At 38.6% G+C, this 15,134-nt stretch overlaps 1 protein-coding gene across 5 annotated transcripts in view; it reads right to left on the reverse strand.

Annotated features, from left to right (window-relative positions):
• Positions 1-15,134, reverse strand: part of KIAA1328 (KIAA1328 ortholog) — a 495,571-nt gene that overhangs the window by 72,323 nt on the left and 408,114 nt on the right. For all 5 annotated transcript variants that reach the window (XM_020985706.2, XM_020985705.2, XM_020985707.1 and 2 more), the window contains one exon: positions 8,064-8,239. In XM_020985706.2, the coding sequence (XP_020841365.1) occupies positions 8,064-8,239 (176 nt within the window). The remainder of the gene's footprint in view (positions 1-8,063; positions 8,240-15,134) is intronic.

Genomic DNA, 15,134 nt, shown 5'->3' on the forward strand with positions numbered 1-15,134 from the left:
CGGAATAACAGGAGGTTATGGTCAGTTAGGGCAAAGTCAGAGTTTCTAATTAGGGAAGTGGAACATTAATAAGTAATTGATCATGGCAGACTAACTTATGTAACAAGGTTACTGAAATCAGGGGAATTTCATAGCTACCACATACCTCAATCTAAACGAGGCATTTGACAAAGTCTCTCATAACATTACTTCGAAAACAAACTGAAGAGATGTGGGTTAGATAATTTAGTTGGATGGATTCAGAACTGGTTGAATGACTGTCCCTGCCATTAATAGATGAATGTTAATGTGGAGTAATCCAGAAAATTGCTTTTTTCTTGTTCTATTTAAGTTTTATCAATAACTTTGATGGAGGCATAGTTGAGATATTCAACAAATTTGTAGATACCAAAAATGCATCTGGGACCATCTCCACTCATTCTGATCTACAACTTGCTACAGGACCCAGATGGCTCTGAAGGAGACAGTAAGGCTGGTGATTTTACTCAGCCCTCCCTCATTTAAATCCAATTCACTTGAAAATAATGACATCACCTTCCTGGTGTCATGATCTTCTTCAAGAATGAAGGAAAAATAAGAAATGCCAAAAAACTCGAAGGGATATCTAACATGTTGGATAAAAGAATCTGGAGTCATAATATTGGATTAAATACAATAGGGTGAAATTTAATAAGTATAAAATATCATTGTATAAAATATCAGTTATATGAGAACAAGACAGAGGAGGTATGCTTAGTCAGTAGTCTATGTTAAAAAATATTTGTGAATTTTAGTGTGCTAAAAGCTCAAAAGGAGTAAACAAGGTGACACGGCAGTCAAAAAAGCTAGTAAGATCTTGGGCTACATTGATAGCATAGTGGCCCGAACAAAGGAGATGACAGTTACGTGGTACTCTCTTGTGCAACATTTGTAATGTGTTCAGTTCTGCGTGGTATATTTTAGTAAGGAACAGCAAACTGGAGCACTTCAAGAAGGAGGGTAACCAGAATGGTGAGGAGACTTGAAGTCATGTCATAAGAAGATCATTTTGAGGAACCCAGAATTTTGAGCTTAAAGAAGAGAAGACTTCAGTTATCAGGTATCTTGAAGAACTGTCATGTGTAATAAGGCTTAGTTTTGTTCTCCTTGGTCCCAGAGGGCAGAACTAGGAACACTGGGTGGAAGCTGCAGAGAAGCAGATTTTTTCATGATAAAAGGAAAAAGGTCTTAAAAATTAGAGCTGTCCACAAGTGGAATGAGTTACCTCAGGATCTAGTGGGCTGTTCACCAACTGGGGAGCTTCAAGAGTGTGTATGTGTGTATGTGGGGGGTGAATTACCACTTAATTGGAGATATTGTAAAAAGAATTCTTGTTGAAGTATGGAGTGGATTAGATGTCAGCTAAGGCCTCTCTGGAACTAAGATTTTGTAATTTTGTGAAATCTAATTCCTCTTCCACATGACAGCTCTTCAAATAGGTGAAGACAATTATCATGTCTCACCTAAGCTAAGTATCTTTGGTGCCTTTAAATGAGCTCTGTAAAACATAGTTCTTAGTCCCCTCACCACCCTGGTTCCCCTTCCATGGAATGAGCTGCAGTTTCGGGATGTTCCCCCAGAACATGGCACCTAAACACAGCACTTATGATTTGACCAGAGTTGATAATTAAAACCTACCTTCTGGACTCTATGTGTCTGAACATGATATATCTATTAATGTAGCTACAGAGAAAATTAGTTTTTCCTTTTTTTTTTACTTTTATGTCACATTGTTGAATCATTAAAAGCTTGTAAAACAGTAAAAGATAAATTTGTTCTATACATGGATTGTTGTCTAGACATATCTCCTCCATCCTGTACTTTATAGAGTTAATTTTTAAAAAATGTGAAGGACTTCATATTTATCCCCTTTAAGTGTCAATATATTGAGTTTGGCCCATTGTTTTCAATTGTCAAATTCTTTCTTACATTTGAATTCTATTATTAGACTATCTTTCTCAACTTACTGTCATCTGAAAAAGTGATAAACATACTACCTATGCCTTTATCCAAGTGACCGACAAAAATGTGGAACCCAAAGTTAGATCCCTATGACACTACTCCATTAGAGACTGCTCCTGAGGCTGACACTGGGGAAGCAGTAGCTCAGTTCCCTGGGTCTGATCAGTCAACCAGTTCCTGCATCCACCTACCTGTACTATTATTCAGCTCATATCTCCATCTTGTCCATAAAGATAGAACGAGAAACTATAAAATGCCTTGCTTAAATCCCGGTATACTACCTCTCTGGCATTCCTCTGATTTACCAGTCAATTAATACTGCCAAAAAAGGAAATGGTTAGTTTGGTAACGTTAATCTTTATAGCATGATGTGTTCTTGACAAACCCAAGCTCACTGCCAGTGATTACCACTTTCTTTTTCAATATTCACAAACCAACCCTATTAAAATTTTGTTCTGCTAGTTTTGTAGGGCATCAAAGTCAAGCTCACTGACTTATATTTAGAAGAATTAACCTTGGTCTCCTATTTGAAAAATAGAACATCTGGCTGCATCCAGCCCTGTGTCCATTTCACCTTTTCTTTGTATCCCTGGAACTGGGCACTGTGCCTGACACATAGTGCCTTACCACAGTGTTAGGTGCTTAATAGGTGATTAAATGACTGGTTAAATGACCACCGACAGCAACTGAATAATTAGACTTGCACCCACTAGGGGTAGCTTGGCTGTTTTTGTTGTTCAGTTGTTTCAATAATGTCTGACTCTTTGTAACTTCATTTGGGGTTTTCTTGGTAAAGATACTGGAGTGGTTTGCCATTTCCTTCTCCAGCTCATATTACAGATAAGGAAACTAAGGCAAACAGGGTTAAGTGACTTTCCCAAGGTCACCCAGCTAGTAAGTGTCTCAGGCCAGATTTGAACTCAGGAAAATGAGTCTTCCTGATTCCAGGCTTGGCAATCTATCCATTGTGCCACCTACCTACCTGGGTAGCTTGGTAGTCTTTTACTATTTCCTTATTTATCCTGGATTCCAATGTTCTGCTAACCATTTTTTTTGTATGGTTCTTCCATATCTGAAGATTATACTCCTTGATAAAGCAAACAATAGTCAATTAAGAGCTGAATCCTCACTTCTAATCTCGAAATCACAGAATCTTAGAGTTGGAAGGGACCTTAGAGGCTCTCCAGATGTATTCCTTAAGTTGTAAAGTATACACAATGTTCCATATCTGTAGTACTCTACCTCCACAGAGGAGTGGAGGTACGCTTTCTCTTGAGAACTGAAATTTGAAGACATAAACAGAAATAATTCTGATGAAGAATAACATGCACATGGAAACTGATCAACTAACTTAGATATTTAAAAGAAAAATACAAAAGAATTAAAAGGGCAGTCAACTGGTAAAACGTATAAAAAATGGAGCACACGGTCCTGCAAGACTAGTGTCAAGGACATTAGAGCTCAGACTCATCTTTGCCTAGCAGTTGTTGATCTATACATATACGCATTCTCACACACACACACACACACACACACACACACACACACACACACACACACTCAAGTTCTGGGGTCACTCAAACTTCCCATCTCCTAATTTTCCAGGTGCTCTTTTCCTAAGCAGAGATGACTAGTGGCTCAGAACTACACTAGTCAGACATAGCATTGGTCAGGGTTCTCCCTTCATTGCTACCTATAATATTGATATTGTTTTGGGGAAGACACTGGAAACAGAGTCAGGACTCAAAGTACCAGCACAGAAAGCCAGCCTTGCATTTAGATAAATGGAAGACAAGGCAGGTGATGAGAAGGTCACAAGTCACACAAGTCTTTAGTAGTAAGTGATCATTGCTGCCGCTGTTTCCAATTCCATTTCTCCTAAGGATTCTCTGCTATATCTGATAGTCTATGCCTACTCTGGCATTAAAGTCACTCGGAATTACAAGCGTGTCCTCTTTTGGCACATTGATGATGAGGGTCTCCAGGTATTCATAAAATTTTTCTTTGACCTCATCAGAGTGCATCATGGTAGGAGCATAGGCACTGATGATGGTGGCAAGGTGCTTTCCTGCAAGTGGCAATCACATTGTCATGACTCTGACATTCACTCCTTTTGGGAAGCATACAAGCTCGTTGACTAGATAAGTTTTGATTGCTAAATGTATGCCAGCCTCATTGCATTCCCCATCACTGCAGCCACTCCAGAAAAATGTGTATCCAGCTCTGACTTCAATAAGCAGGCCTTCATCTGCCAGTCTTGTTTCACTCAGGGCTGCTATTTGGATGTAATAGCTGCTGAGTGTTCTCGCAACAAGAGATGTTCATCTTTCAGGTCTACTGGATTTCATATTGGTCATAAGCATGTATATTCCATGTTCCAAGTGTGAGTAGAATCACCTTTGCAAAAGTTTTTATACATTTTTTTGTTTTTCAACCATATGCTGCCTGCTGTGGTGAGCAGTCCAGGGTTGGGTGAAGCAGACAATTCTTGGGCACCTTTTCTAGCCCCTTTTTCATGCCAGGAGGTAAACAGTGTGATCCTTTAAAAAATGTTGCTTGGATACCCAGGGAGCTGCTGAATCCCACTGCTGCTTCAGTCCAATGTGAAGATGACCCTATGGCCTGGACCACCTGTGTGCAGGGTTGTGACTACGGCTCCCAGTGTATCTCTACCTGGTGCTTCGTTATAGGACTTTGAGGTAGGTAAAAACAGTAGAGTGGTATGGTGATGTCTTTTGACTGGCACATAAATTAGATTCAAGTGAGGCAGTGTTTCTCAAAGTCACTGGCCTTCCTCTCTCTTCCACAGTCATCCAAGTCCAGTGGCAAGACAAAAGTCAAGATGACTAGCGATGGCCTGAGATGCAGCGGATGACTCTGATGTTTAACCAAGCTCTAAGGGCTCCACAGGAACAAACTGTTCTTATATTCCCATTCTGCCTGGGGCAGTCTTCACATGCTTAGGGTAGGACCCCACCCCCAACTCCCTGATAGGTTTGAGGCTTCCTCTTAGTTACCCTCAACCTGGTATAGCCCTTCTGCTGAAATGGTTTACCAACATGTGGCTGCTGCACATGTTGCAGCTTTTTGAAGCCACAGGTGAGAGTTGGGTGGCAGGTGAACGCCAAAGGTGGATAAGCAGCCATGAAAAGAGCTTGGCAGCCCTTCCACCAGAGGGACTAATCTTCTTTGAACACCTGTACACCCTTGTAGATTAACAGTACTATAAACAGGGAATCAGAAGTAATACCTTATGGTAATTTTTCTTGTTGCTAAACACATAAAAGAAAAGAATCATAGATAATTCTTACTTATAGGTAATATGCAAATGGTTTCTGCATTTCTGACACTGCAACTCACTTATTTCTTCTATTACGTCACCTACATTAATATATCTTGACTAATACATACCACTCACCCCACCAGGAGTGAAGGTTAACTTAGAAGAACAAGTGGGAAGCTTGGCAAGATTATTACTCACTTCAGTTGAATCTAAAATTTCTCTCCATGAAGAAGAAAAATATATCTAAAAGTAATTCAGAGGGACTTCACCTAGAATATGAGTCTCACATTACAGGTCTAAGAATGACAAAATGAACGTCCTGATCTAAAGATATCAGCTAATACTAAACAGCCTGGTTCCTTGTGAATAATTTCATCTTCTCCCAAAGTTGAAAAGGAGTATGTTGTATGAAAGGACAATCTAAGACCCCAGAAATATTTGGGAGCTTCAGAGTATTGTGATAACTTAAGCCCACCAGTAACAGCCCTAATTAAATCATGAGCTCTGGCATTTCAAATCTGCTCAAGAGCCACAGACTCTCACCTGACTGGCTTGCTTCTGGAATGATTTACTAGGGAAAGACTAATAATACCAGCTTTGACAAAAATGCTCAGAAAGAGAGTTAAAAGTCTTTTGAAGTCCTGGCAAGGCAAAGAAGGAAAGCTGGCAAAGCAGAATTCAGAATGCAGTTGTGTGGGGAGAGACGCAAGGGAAAGAAGTAAAAAGAGCAGGTGCTGTATTTCCAGATTCGTATCTTGGATCTAGAGGTTCTTAACCTAAGTTTACAGTTCACCAAGGAAATATTTCCTATTCTGTGCATCTCAATAAAAGAAACTAAAATATGACAACTCAAGCATTTAAGAAAAAGAAACAATTTGCCCCTGAAATGTGATTCTGACAACAATGTATGCTTTCTTCCTAATACAAAGGCACTAAGACAGCAATCAGACCTCTTCCATATGACCAGCTCCGATAAAGTTGGCGTAATGGTGGGGAGGCCAGGAAGAGGTAAAGGAATAAGAGATTGGTAATAAAGATTAATGATCCCGCAGTAAATGCCCTGTGTAGTACTGTAATGACTAAAGGACAATGACAAAAGAAACAAAAGGAAATAAAAGAGAGGAAAAGTGTATTCAAAAATTCAGGCATACTACAGAGGGGAAACCAATTAAGGAAGCACTAAACCAAGCAGTTTAACTTAGGCAATTAGTGCTACGTCATTTGCCCTGTGATAAACAGGGTGTCCAACTGGACTGCAGCACACCTTGGCAAGTTTATTTCCCAAACATGGTAGTGTGCCACAGCAAATGCCAATGCAATAATTTTGCTCTACACTGCAATTCCTGTACACTAGGCTCTCCAACAGGCAGCCTGGCTCAAAGGTAAGTCTTCAGCAAGTTTTAGTTGCCAAGAAAGCTATACATTTTGATAATGGCCATAAAACAAAAGGAAAGAAGGAAAGAAAGGGCAACCTTTCTGACAAGTGTAAAGTTAATAATTCCTAGGAATACTGTGGGCCAAAATTTTTTGTAACTGTGAAAAATCTCTATTTCCCCACAGAAACACAGCAAAGACTCCCAAAAAAGAAAAAGGGGGAAAATAATGCTAATAAAACAGAAACCATCAGTGAAAATTGCTCCTGAAAACTTTGTGGAATTCTAATGGCTTTCTCTTGGTTAAATTGATTGGTGTATCAACGTTATAAAATGACTATTAGGATTCATTGTGCACAACAGAAAGTGCTGTGAAATGTCAGCAGACTATACAGCAAAAGTAATGGGTCTTGAACCCCTGTTAGTCAAAAATGATTTTGTTTCAAATTAGAAATTGATTTTTTTGGACACAAGCCCTTTCCAGGCTTCTAGCTTCTGTAGCTGGGCCTGGGAGAGATTAACTTCCACCACAGCAAGGGCTGGCCTGATGATACCTTTCCCAAAGTACCTTTCCAAAGTCTGCTTTGCAATGCTGCTGTGGTCTTAACCAATAACACAAGTTATTTGTCCCTTGGAGAACTGAGCCACATTTTTCTCATTTTACCATTTTATTTTTGTGCTGACATACTCCACAGACTGGTTGACAAGTTAAAAAAAAACTGCTCATAATTGAACAGAAGATTATGTTAGGCACTGCAATGAAACCACCATACCAATTTTTTCTCTCCTCCTAAATGAAAGTCTGGGTTCTCCACTCCCCAAAGTAGAATGACTAAGTACCGAGTAAGCCAGAGGGTACAGAAAGCCATCTGTGTAGACCTGCTATTACAGTAAAGAAGATGACATCTCCAACAGTAGGCCCTGTCAATTTCATTTTCTCCTTGAGGAAAATTTTTGGGGAAAAACAAGGTTCTAATTTTCCTAAAGCAATGAAGATATCCAAGCATTCTTCATGTGAGGACTAAAATAGTTTTGTTTTTGTTTCTAATTGGGAAATATTCTTTCTTCAAAGATTCAGAATAGCAGTTGCAGTTAACTTCCCCAGGAGATACAAACTTTGCCTTGCTGTCTTCATTAATAATTATTAGGTACCCATTCAACACCTGGCACTACTCTGGATTATTACGTCTGATTTGCAAGAATGGGTTAAATTGGAACAATCTTCTCATAATGGTGTGCTCAGAGAAATTTTGATATTTAATAGACCTTCAAAGGCCCTGGTGGCCTTGAAGGCACATTTTTGTCTGTGACTGTTAAATTCAAATCCTCAACTTAACAGCAAGCCATAATTTGCTTGAAAGTACCCACCAACATTCTCCCAAATTCTTGCTTCCTTCATACTTCGGTATCCCAGAGCTTCAAGTTACCTTTTCTGGATCTGCTCATGTCATTCTTTTGATACGTCCAAAGGACATCTTCGTCTACAGCTGACTGAAATCCAACTGTTTTCTTCCCCATCCTGTGCCCTTCGCCGTGCAATGTGTACCCTTTGCTGGGCGACAATGTTCTTAGCAGGTAATCATCACGCTTCAACTTCAGTAAGCTGGAAAGGGTGAAAACATAGGAACCATTAGAGAGTACCACTCATTAATAAGCAATGACAATAGGCCTCAGACACTTACTAGCTATATGACCCTGTGTCACAATCTCACATTCATCTACCTCTCCACTTTTAATCCTCTTGAATCATACTTCACTCTCATTGTCTTAGTTCCTCATTAAGTCATCCAGTCCATTAATCTGGTTCTTGCCTCACTTTCTTATGTACCAACTCTTGAAACACTTAGCCATTTCAATAATGCTCCTCCATCTTTGAAACCAAAGATGGTTTGGTTTTTTTTAGGAGGTTTTTTGTTTTTGATGTGTGTGTGTGTGTGTGTGTGTGTGTGTGTGTGTGTTTTTGTTTTTTGCTGCTTTTTTTCTGCCTTGCTGCCTTGCTAACTCCCATCCTTGGGAAACATAGCACCTACTTCTTTTGGTCAGACATCCCAAATGTCTGGAAAAAAAAATGAGACCTATATGTCTGGGTCTAATATGGAAATATAATGCTCTGTATAGTTGCTACTACACAATAACTCATCTTTATTCTCATTACCACATTCTCTATAGAGGTTATTTGAAATTTGCATTTTTTAGTTCCTAACTTTAACTAAGAAAACTAAGGCCATCCTCTTTTACTCCTCTAACATCTCCACACCTTTACCCATCATTACCTCTTTCCGTTTGGTCTTGGAGGAAGAAATAGTTCTTTTCTTTCCCAAGCTAACTCTTCCACTTGCGTCCTTGATCTCACCTCACATTTTCTCCTCAACATTGTTTTAGAAATCAACCGTTTTCTCCTACATCTTTCTGTCTCCTTTTTTTCTCCTGGACCGACAAATAGGTTAAGGTCACCCTAATCTTTAAAAAAAAAAGTCCCTTCCTTTGAACCTGTAAAACCTTTTAACTCTACTTATCACCTCCACTTCCTCACCACCCACTCACTCTTCAAACTCTTGCAATATGACTTTCCTTCCCACTACTTTGTTGAAAATATGTTCCCCAAGGATACTGATAACCTAGTTGCTCAATTCCATTTTTTTTCCACTATCTTATCTTCTGCAGCATAACTCTACTGAACAATTCTTCCTTCTCGATACTTTCTTTCCTTTTGTCATATGACATTGCATGTTCATCTTGCAGCTACTCTTCTGGCTCCTTAGACACTTCTGGCTCCTTTATAATGTGGATGTCTCTCAAGCCTCTATCCTTACTCTTTTCTTTCTATATTCTTTCATTGTAATCCCATCTACTCCAATGGTTTCAATTATCAGATGATCTTAAAATGTACATCTCTGACCTTGACTTCTCTCCAGATCTCTAGCAATGCACTAACTGCTAGATATGTCCATTTGGATAGACTGCAAACACCTCAATTTTAATATTCAAAATCGAACTTATAATCTTAAAAAAAACCTACCCATCCAACCTTTCTATTTTTTTGTTTTTGTTGAAACCATCCAGCTAAATAAGGCTTAAAACCTCATAGCTATCTTTGAGTATTTCTTCTCCCTTACTTTCTATCATTTTCCATATCCTGTCAATTCTATATGATACCTTGTATATCTGTCTGTCCTTTCTACTCCTACTGCAACCAGCATAACTCAAGTTCTCCTTATATTTTGCTTTGTCTACTGTAACAGCCTCTTAACTAGAATTCCTACTTTGTCTTTTCTTTCTCTAATCCTTTCTCCCTATGCGTGACTACAAAATCTTTCCTTGTGCATGTCACTTTTGTAACTCCCATTAGTTGCTTTTTAAAGATTACTGAATATAGCATAAATTTTCTAATTCTGGCATTCAAGGCTCTCTATGACTTATCTCTAACTTATGAGTTCCTAGCATAGTGACACCTTCCCCTTTCACATACATTATGTTATGGTAAAACCAAACTATTCCCTGTTCTTTTCTTGTTATTTCCTATTCCTGTGTCTTTGTTCTATACCATTACATAACTGGAATGCACTCTTCTCCTCTCCTTACCCCTATCTTCATCTGTTGATATTTCTCCATTGCTTTAAGAGGAAACTATGGTACCACTCCGTCTATAAAGTTTTCCCTGATCCTCCCCAGCTCAAAGACTTTCTTCATTCACAAATTTCTTGTAACATTCTATTTCAACTTCTTCTTTGAAAATCACCTAGTCTGTTATAAACAACTATGATCTATATCTTATTAGATTGTAAGATATTTAAAGGAAGAGATTTATGTTGTTTTGTTTTTTATATCTAATGCCTAACACATAACATGTTGTCAATAAATGTCTGTTGAGTTGAATAAAATAACTGTTATCTAGTTAGCAAAAGCTTTTTCATGCACATAAGACAGGGATTAGGGATCAAAATGTCAGGAGTCTATTTCACATTAGAATTCCCAAAAGCTCCATGGGCCTAATTTCCACAAAATCACAAAATCTTCAATTGTTTAACATTTACTGAGCTCCACAGCATGTTAAAGGTTGTGTACAGCATGTAGAAAGGCAGGCTCTGCCCTCAATGAACTTTCACTTTAAAAACCAATAAAGCAGATAGAAACATGCAATACACCCAGCCACACTTAGAAGAGGCGCACACACACACACACCCCCTACATGTGTTTTTCCACAGCCATAAAAAATTTGGGGGAGTTTAGATATCCCTCTTGAGGAAAATTCCATCAGAATTCTCCTCAGGGTAACAGGAATCCTCACTTTCTCCAGGCTCCATTCCATGATTTCAGTTCATCATAACTTCTCCATACTTTGGAGAGAGGGAACTAGGAACTAAAGAGGGATATTCATTACCGGAAGAGCATCATTCTAAGAATTTTGAATACTTTTTTTCAGGGTCCTGTCTAAACAGGCCACAATTAGGCAAAAGCTTAACCATCCTCTAATGTGAAAAAGAATATATATACAGCAGTGCTGCTGATTTTAGCTAGATAAATTGGTCCTTCTTCACTAGAATTCAAATCATGGAGGCCCAAAGTCTTAACACTTATCTGAGTTTTGGTTCTGATTTTCATGCATGTGTATTAAGCACTATGTCTACTCACAGAATGACACATGCCTCTTTACAAATACAGAGATTAAACAAGATTATTAACTAGGCTATAGTTCAGGATGGCCCACAGTAATCAGACACTACAGCAGGAATACCATTTTACTAGCTGTGTGGGCAAGTCATTTGACATTCAGAGCCTGAGTTTGATTATCTGTAAAGGACTGGACTTGAAGTCAGGAAAACCTGAGTTCAAATCCTGCCTCAGATACTTACTAGCTATGTGACCCTGGGCAAGTCACTTGAAGCCTTGTTTGCCTCAGTTTTCTCATCTATAAAATGGGAATAATAACAGTACCTACCTCTAGGGGTTGTTGTGAGGATCAAATGAAATAACATATGTAACATACTTTGTAATCTTCAAAGTGCTACATAAATGTTAGCTGATATTATTATTATTATTAATTGTTACCAGTTTGGAGTCAAAACACATGTTAAAAGATAGTCCTTATAAATTCAACAAATATAAAATGCAAGAGGCCATGACTAACGAAACAGGAGGGAGTCTTCTATAAGTTAGGATTAAATGACTCAAAGATCTTCTAGTAGCTCATGGCTCATGTTAATTCAGCAATGTCCTATCCACAGCTACTTCATCTGAAACAGTGTGCTGAAATGAAAAGAACACAGGACTTAGAGTGAAAGGCCTTGGATTAAAAACCCTAGCTTGTCTACTTACTACCAGTGACTTGGGATGAGGGGAGGGGGGGAAGGGGGGACCAGCCTCAACTGATTCATATGTAAAATAAATAGGCTACTGGAGTTGATTGCTAGTATAGCATGGCTGAACATCAACTATTTATTCATCTAGTTGTCTAATCTATATTTTACCATGGTGTCTGAGGGAGAACAAACTGATTCTGCCCTCCATCATCACAGACCCTTGAGGGTTTGAGACACATCAAACATCACTTTCCTATCATAAGATTAGCCAGTACTTTCTGACCTTCTTACCTACTTCTATCTGAGTCCCTGTGACTCACTGTTGCTAACTGCCAAGGCAAAAGCCCCTTCATTTGCTGCTGTTCCCTGCTCTGCCATATCTAGCCACTTCACCCTAAACAATGCTGAGTTCTTAGTCTCCTGTCTTCCTCTTCCACTTTGAACTCTTGAATCTCTGCTTTTTCCATTAATAAACTTCCCTTTGACCTAGACCTTTTCCTCCTATAATCCTTCTCTTCATCCATTAGTGGTAACTTGGCTGTTCACAGAAGACACTGACATCTCTGGCCACCTTCTGTAGTATGGGGTATACTTTCTCTTATGTCCCTTGATACACTGGGTCAATAGGAGAAGTATGTATACTCTGTCTTCACTGCCAATTGCACAATACTGCCAGCACTAACTGTTCTCCTATCCATGCTCTAGCTTCACTTTCCTCCCTGCAGTTTTGGTGTTATGTTAAGCAGTTAGTAAGTGCCTGAGGCCAGATTTGAACTCAGGTCTTCCTGACTCCAAGCCTAGTGCTCTCTCCACTGCACCACCTAGCTAGTTTGAGGAGGAAGACAGCATTGACAATTATAGAGATTGGGAAAGGTTTCCCAGATGTACCAGAGAGCTAAGTCTTGAAGAAAGCTAAGGATTCTAAGAGGTAGGAGTGAGGAGGGATTGCATTCCCAGCATGTAGCACAGCCTACAGAAAGTCATGTTAAGTGGTAGATGAATGCCAAATTAGGGAAACTACAAGGAGGTTAGTATAGTTGGAATATAGGGTGTGTGAAGTCAAATTAGAAATGTAGACTGGGGTCAGGTTTCAAAGGGCAGTAAATGCCTATGGGCTGAGGAATTTGTATTTCATACTAGAGTCAAGAGGAAGCCACTGGAGATTTCTAAGCAAAGGAATGACATGGACAGACAGATCTATGTTTTAGGAAGTTTATTTTGGCAACTGGGGGTGGGGGTGGGATAATGAATTAAAGAGAGGATAAAGCCTAGAAGCAGGTACACCAATTAGTAGGTTATATCAATAGACTAGTTGAGGGGTAATACTGACTGAACTAGGGTAAAAGACCTATGAGAAGGAACAAAAGGAGTTTGACTATACTAAATGTGGTAAAAGTTCAATCACAAGACTTGGTAACTGAGGGAGAGAGAAGAATCAATGATAACTCTGAGAGTCCATACATGGGTCAACTAGAATCCTACAGTTTTTGGCACTGCTGATTATCCCTTCTTTACTGGATTTTGTGACATTGCTTTCTCCTGTTTTTCTTCCTACCTGCCTAATGATTGTTTGCTGGATCCATTTCCTATCACCTTACTGTGATGTCCCCCAAGGCAATGTCGTTGGCCCTTTTTTTCTCTATGTAGATCTTCTTCCCAGTGATCTCATCAATGCCCATGATTTCAGTTATCACTTCTATGCAAATGACTCTAATATCTATCTAGCCATCTCCTGAACTCTAGTACTGCTTCATTAATGGTTTGCCAATCATCTCAATCCGAACAGCATATAGGAATATCTAACTCAACATGTCCAGAATAGAATTTATTCTCTTTTCCTCTAAACTTGATCCTCACCTCAACTTCTTCTTTTCTCCTGAGGCCTCATCATCCTCCCAGTTCACTCAAGTTTGCAAGTGGGAGTTATTTTTCACTCTTTCCTCTCTCTCATCCATCACAATCTAAATAGGAAGTCTAAATTGGGTACCCGACAAATGCCCTACTTTGGGGATTCATAAAAGAAATAAGATGCCCTTCAAGAACATCTTTGCTACTTCAATAGCTTTGGAATTGGAGGAAGGAGTGAAAGATAAGAGATGACAATCAAGCAGTGGTTCTTAATCTGGGGTCTGTGAACTTGTTTAAAAAAACATTTTGACAATTATACTTCAATATAATCATTTTCCTCTGTGACCCTCTGTGTTTTACTTTATGAATTTAAAAACAATATTCTGAGGAGTCCATATGCTTTAGTAGATTGTCTATGATACAAGAAAGTTTAAGAACCTCTGTACCAGATGATATATACCTTTTTTATAAGACTATTCATCACAAGGATATTATCACAAGGCCCTGGGTCAGTTGAAGAATAGTAATAAAATTTATTATAAAATTGCTCATAGTTATTGAAGACTTGCAATGAGATATAGGAAATCCTGGAGTTGCCAGATTGATGTCTGACATGGGTGTATGCTTTGCATGTGGCTACATAGTGGATTACCTCACTATGAATCATTATTGTGGGATGCCAAAAGTTTCAATTGATATCATATAGAGGTTTGAAAAACCCAAGATAGTCAGCATGCAGGACAGCATGACAGAGGGATATGAATTGAACTTAAGCTTACCACAGCACCTGGTACACAGTAGGCATTTAATAAATGTTTGCTGATTAATTGAATGACTATGTAGGTGATGTCCTATCAAAGATGGCACCCTCTTTGGATTTGGGGGTAGATATAATATAGAAAGTAGTAAATTGGATCTGTATATAGGACTTCTTCTATTTGACACAAGGATTTTATTTTGCTTCCTTTTCCAGTGGTGGGGGCAAGAGGGGAAGGTGAGACAGAGAAAAATAAACTCTTCTTTTAAAAAATTAAATTTATTTTTAAAAATTAGGGAGGACATAAACAAATCAGAGGAGCAGTGAAGGAGATACTATTGATAACTATGGATAAGAGTTCTTGCATATACAACAGAGATGAACATAGGGGATAAAATGGAAAATTTGTTTAAACTAAAAAGTTTATCAAAAACAAAATCAATGCATTTAGAATTAGAAGGGAAACAGTTAACTGGGGCAAAAGTATTTACAGTAAATTTCTCTAATAAAGAAAAGTCTGATATCCAAGATATATGAGGAATTGATAAAATACATTAGAATAAGAGCTAAAAGCTAATAAATAAATGGACAAA

The sequence above is a fragment of the Phascolarctos cinereus genome, unplaced genomic scaffold (genome assembly GCF_003287225.1).
Source record: "Phascolarctos cinereus isolate Bilbo 61053 unplaced genomic scaffold, phaCin_HiC Scaffold_4;HRSCAF=312, whole genome shotgun sequence".
Lineage (NCBI taxonomy): Eukaryota > Metazoa > Chordata > Mammalia > Diprotodontia > Phascolarctidae > Phascolarctos > Phascolarctos cinereus.